The sequence below is a fragment of the Dermacentor andersoni genome, chromosome 10, assembly GCF_023375885.2.
Source record: "Dermacentor andersoni chromosome 10, qqDerAnde1_hic_scaffold, whole genome shotgun sequence".
NCBI lineage: Eukaryota > Metazoa > Arthropoda > Arachnida > Ixodida > Ixodidae > Dermacentor > Dermacentor andersoni.
The window spans coordinates 27,001,551-27,007,550 of NC_092823.1; the positions used below are offsets into that span (position 1 = coordinate 27,001,551).

Sequence of the window (6,000 nt, forward strand, 5' to 3'; positions counted from 1 at the left end):
GCATTGCTTAGAAATTCAGGACAATGTGGATATATAAAGCGGAATAAGGAAATATACAAGAACGTTTGAATCCACAAGTACGAAGATCAGACAAATCAGATGATCGCAGCGCCATAGTTCCATCTAGTATTTATGGTATGAAACTACATGACTAAGAAGACACGAATTGGCCGATACGGCCACGCGCGCTTCTCGTGCAAGATAGCTCTATGTGGTCCAGGTTTAAATTGAGAGTGTAAAGAAGAGCACAACATTGCTTTATTTCTCGAGTGCAAAAATAGCAGCCAGGCCATTAGGCTAAAAACTTTCAGAGGAAATAAATCAAAAAGCGAATTATGTGATTTAATAATTAGCCGAAAAGAAAAAAATGCGGAGCAACGGCGTCCTGTTCATCGGGTTCGTTCTGTCTTGGGGAAACAAGTTCACGACAGAAACGGTAGCACGCGTCTTGAAGGACATACGCAGCGCACATATGCGCTCTTCGAAATGCGTGTTGCGGGCGCATTACTTCATTCTTTGCACATTACAAGATGTGCCCAAACAAGACTGCTTCTGAAGCGATGTAGCACTGTCATTGATTCAATAAGTCTGGCCCTGCGCTCCTGAGGACATCGGAAATGTTGCTGAAAACTTGCGGAATTCTACTTTTTAGTGCATCTGATGTCGTGGTATTGGTTCGACATACGCGGTCTTTGACGCCTCCCCACAAAGGAAAGTCGAGTGAGCTCATTTCTGGTGGCTTCGAGGGCCATGACACTAGACGGTGCCGCCCAATTCACTGTCCTTGGAAGGCCGTATCAAGACAGCTTCGATTTTGACTGCTCCTATGGAGGAGAGGATGAGCCTACACACCATCACGCTGTAACCATGCGTCGCAACGACTCTTCAGAGGCAATTCATTGCAGAAACCGTCTACTGCACTAGATACGTCCATACTGCACTTCTAGGATGGCCTCTCGAACGCAAGCGTCTTCTGTCCCTAAAGTTTGTGCGGGATGAGTCTTCCGGATCGAAGGATCGAACGATCGACGGCGGGGGGGAACTACTCTTGCTGCCTGGCACGCTCGAAGCGTTGTCGGCCAACTATGTAGGGCGTCTTGAATCTATGCGCGCATTGTTTACCGGCGGTAAGGTTCGGAGCGCGGCAGATCTTGCATTTTGGGGTGCATTGGTGCTGCTCATTGGGGTTTGGCAGGCCGCATCCCCGACAGACGACGTCGCTCGGTCTTGGACATACATCGGTGCGATGCCCGAGTCTTCCGCAGGCGTGGCATACGTCCACTTGCTTTCGATATAGGGAACATTTCATCAGGAGCGTTCCGTACCTGACAAAGGGCCGTATAACGTAAAACTATTCCAATACGTTTCTATTCCAATATCCTGACGTCAAATTTGCGTAACCACCAACGCAAGCACCGGGCGGTCACCCGCAGGGTTGTCTGAACAGACCTATCAAACGCTCTCCTCGTTCATAGGAGGTCACTTTTGTTTGCTTGAAAACGAATAACATTGCCTACGCTGAGCGGCCTGTCGTATCTAATTGGCTGAGAAGAGGCGAGGAGAACGCTCATGTGGAGAGGGATTCGATGGGGCCGAGCCACTGCACTGAAAGTCGATAACCGGATGAAGAGGGTGGTGCCGGCGTCTACGATTGGTCGGCTTTCCCTTACTTAGCTTGCGGTGGCTGGTCGAAAATCGCAGCGGCACGCAACGGAAACTCAAGAATGAGGCTAAAACGAACCCTCAGCAAAGAAGAGTTGGCAGAATGAGGGGGTAAACGTGCCGAAAGTGCTCGAAAACATTACACGGCCACGCCAAGAAGTTTTATTATTCGCAAATACACCCATGCTCTCCGCCAGGTGCGAGTAGCCAGCGTCTGAGCGATCGGCAGCAGCCATCTTCTATTCCTTTCGGAACGGGGCAGCCTGCGGCTATTCCGAAGAAAATTCAGTTTTGTTCGGCATATTAATGCATCTTTATCGCGTACACGTAACTTTGACGCGGGGCGTTCTTGCGGTTTTGTGACGTCGCGTGACAGGCATGTGAAGTGGGTGCAGCGCGAAAACGTTTTACCAATAGCCGAGGGCTAATGGCGAAAAGTGGTCGAATCAGAAATAACTGTTTTTCTTTTTTCCGCCAAATCATGCATAATCAGTGTTTACATATCATATCAGATGGGGAGGTATCGCGGTTTTCGTGACGTCGCGTGACAGACAGGTGAAGTGGGGGTGGTCGAAAAAAGTTTTTGATCAATCGTGGAGGGCTGATCGCAGAATTGGAGTAGAAGTGTTTGGAATAGTTTTACGTTATAGCGCCCAAAATTCGGTCCCAGGTGCCCGTCAAAGGCGATGATGAGGGTCGCGGTCTGAGCGATTCTCTTGGCTGCTAGTGCATGAGGGTTGTTCTTGTTAACAATCTTGCCATCCACCTTTGCAGGGTCGTATTGTAACGGTATGTCACGTATGACCCCCTTGCACGTGGAGTGCGGGGGCTGCCTACTACGCGCAGAGTTTGTGGATCTTGCCTGAGATTCGGATTTATTTGATGCGGGCATATTTGTCGGCATTCACCCGTTGGGCGTGCTGGCCACCATTATGTTTTGCTGGAAGTTCGGGCAAAGAGTCTTGTGTGAGCTCGTGATCGTTGATGCCAGATGCTGCAAGTCTTGCGTCAGCCACCGTAGCCGCTCCAATTTTAGAAATATTCAGCCCACCTCCTCGCTTTCGGCCCTGGTGTCCTCAAATGAGAACAAGACATTAAAGCCGTGGGTTGCGCTATAAACAGCAAAATGAAACAAAGAAAGAAACTCAAATAACTCAGCAGGCATCTCCATCGCCATGGACATCAGTTCTCGTGCGCTCGCGTTTGCCAGAGCACCGGCAGGAAACAACAAGTAAGTGCGTTTTATTTTTTCTTTTACTTGCGAGCCACTGTTACTGGTGACTTGAGAATTTAGGAGAATGTTTTAACTCCCTATAGAAGATATAATTATTTAAAACATCGCACACAGATGCGTAGTTGAGTCACCGCATGCATAATTATGTGTGCACTCATTTGAGTACACGAGGGCTGAGTGGGTGCCGCGTCTCGCATGTTGGGCTAGGCTGGCGCCTTGAAGTAAAGGGACTTCTGTTTATTTTTCAGGCGCCGGAATGAAACCTCACTTCTATTCAGCGATTAGGGCCCGCAGGTTTTGATCTGTGCCGCTCGAAGACGCAGAGGAAATGTTCGCCAAACTTGATAATAGAAATTTATCAGACGTTGGGGAGAATGAAGAATATGACGAAGATGACTTCATTCCTGAAGAAACAGGAAGCGATGACTGCGTCCTCGATTCGTCGGAAACTTCTGGATAATGAGATGAAGAACAACCGTGTAATGAAATGTCATGGTCCAGAAGAGCCTTTGACAAACCATCTGCTGATTTTAGTGGAGTTGTGATGAAAATGAGCCTTGTCTTGACGATCTGGCAACTCCGTACGAATATTTCTCACCCTACGTGCCAAAGAACGTGTTTGTTGAGCTGGCTAACAAAACAAACTTGTATTTTGTGTTCAAAGAAGGAAAATTGGTCCGAACGAATGAAGAAGAAATAAGGAAACTTATTTCTCTACACTTGCTAATGGGAGTCGGTAAATACTACCGTCTGCACTTATACTAGAAGCCATCACTGAAAATGGCATATTGCCAGTAGCTCAAGTATTGGCAAATAGAGATACCAAACGAAACAACGGAAAATTGACGTCAGCAAGGAAGAAGTGCCAGCAGCGTATCTGGCTCCACGCGCACACATAGCGTGAACTCAGCGGCTGTTTGTCTTCATTGACGGGTCGGTTTCTTTGACTTCTAAAACATCCCAGAATATGCAGGCGTCACTGCAGCCTCACGATAAGCAACTTTTACTGCATCGAAGTATGTTTGTAACATCGAAAATAAACCGTTACAAGAGATCCACTTTTTCTCTTCTACACCCACTGGGCCCTCATGTCCTCATTTGAGGACATGATCCCAGACGTTACACGAAACTAAACACAAACTTATCGTTACGGGGAGCCGAAGGCGTTGCTATGGCGTTCGGGGTAGCTTCCAGCGATTTGGAGCCAGCTCTTGTAGCACCCGTAGTTTGCCATCCGTGCTCTTGAGTAACTTCCTGCACGAGAATATTTTCTCCCTCTACTTGATATTCCATGATGGTAGCGGACGAGTGACACTGAGCCGCCCCGGAAGCCAAGGCGTGGTCTCCGAAGTGCTCGTTAGGCGCCGCCAACGGATGCATAGGAATGTCCGGGAAATGGTAAAAATCACTCACTGTGGCAAAAAGGGTATCCACGTGGTCTTTAAAACTTCACGGCAAAGATGTGTACAACTAAACACTGACAGGCGACGATTAAATACTAAAAAAGTTGGGAAAATACGGGAACCGAAGATCGCGTCCTGACTCTCCGCCTTCTTCTTTTTCCCCGTGATTACTTGAGTGTCTCTATAGCTGGCTAGCACTAAGACTCATCGACCCTCAACACAGCTTTCAAGCTTACAAATCATGCTCCAAAGGCCGCTTGTCTCGCTAACAGAATCTCCTCCGTGAAAAGCGCGGGACAAGAATCTTTATCTCACTTTTCAGAGGCCATGAGCAGCAGTGGGAGCTTCAGGACCGCAGTTGTTGTGACAATATTGATGTTTAGTATACTAGTGAAACTGCTTATTTGCGAAAAAATAAGGCACTTGACTCCCGTCGTACGTGACTTCCGCCAACACGTCCGTACTCGCGGGCACCTCTTCTACGCTTTACTTGCTCCATGGCACTGCCGATCAAGTTCGTTCTAGAAAACCTCAAAAACATCTCGAAGGTTACAAGATACCACATGATATACGGGCTGATCCATCTGGTATCCCTAGCGCGTGACAACCGAAAGGCGATTACATGATGGCGTTGCGGAGGCGAGCTATTACAAGAGAAGGTACACACATATTGTAATATCGCCACCACATAAACGCAAAATGTGATGAAGAATGGTGTTGCGGAAGGGATTGAACGCATTCGTAAAGAAACACACATAGCATTATAAGGATTGTTCACGCATATTTCCATGAAATATATTAAAAATTGTCTTGAGGTGCTGCACTTACATTCTAAAGCCCATCTTCTCATCAGCACATGGCAGTCTTCCACTTCTTCCTTTTGATCTCGCGCCGAGGCAATAAGAGAAATTGTGTCGTCGGCAACGTCAGCAATGCCTTCGGCGTATCCTTGCACAACACACGGTGCAGAAACGCTGGTATGGGTCTGAGATCGAATTCGCCGCCACTCGTCACCTTGGCTGCGGAAAATTGTGATGCAAGTGTTGCAATTAAAAGTTAAGTTTTACAAAAGCACGCGAAGCACATTTTCTTTTTTTAGATTATGGGGTTTTACGTGCCAAAACTACGATCTGAGTATGGCGCACACCGTAGTGAGTATGACTCTCACTACGGACCACCTGGCTTTCCGGCTTTCGGACAGCCTGGGTTTCCTTAACGTGACCTCAATCTAAGTAAACGGGTGTTTTCGCAGTTCTCCACCATCAAAACGACAATGAATCCTGCCGTGGCCGGGATTCGATCCAGAGACCTCGTGCTCAGCAGCCCAACACCATAGCCACTAAGCAACCACGGCGGCTGCATGTGAAGCAAACTGAATGAAGACCGACGATCGTGACATCCTTTCGTGGAGATTGTTAGAGCTTTTATTTTGCCGATACAAACAAGTGAAAGCTATTTATTTATTTATTTATTTATTTATTTATTTATTTATTTTTATTTCTACATAATACCTACATGTTCCAATAAGAACCCATTACATGAAGCATGCGCATAACAAAACATGGCGGCTCAGGTTAGTTGGCGCGACTTGAACGAAGATCTTCAATAGCAGTTTGGAAAGCACCAAGGTGACTGCGACGGCTGCGGATGCCACCTGGGCTACTCGCGAAGGCCTTACAGTCTCATGTATTATCTCAAAGC

General features: G+C 47.3%; 1 protein-coding gene across 1 annotated transcript in view; it reads right to left on the reverse strand.

Moving 5' to 3' along the window:
• LOC126519085 (probable cytochrome P450 12a4, mitochondrial) overlaps window positions 1–5,370 on the reverse strand; it is a 54,300-nt gene extending 48,930 nt beyond the window's left edge. The window contains exon 1 of the mRNA XM_055065283.2: window positions 5,128–5,370. Coding sequence (XP_054921258.1) covers window positions 5,128–5,149 — 22 coding nt within the window. The 5' untranslated portion in view covers window positions 5,150–5,370. The remainder of the gene's footprint in view (window positions 1–5,127) is intronic.
• Between the last annotated feature and the right edge of the window lie 630 nt (window positions 5,371–6,000).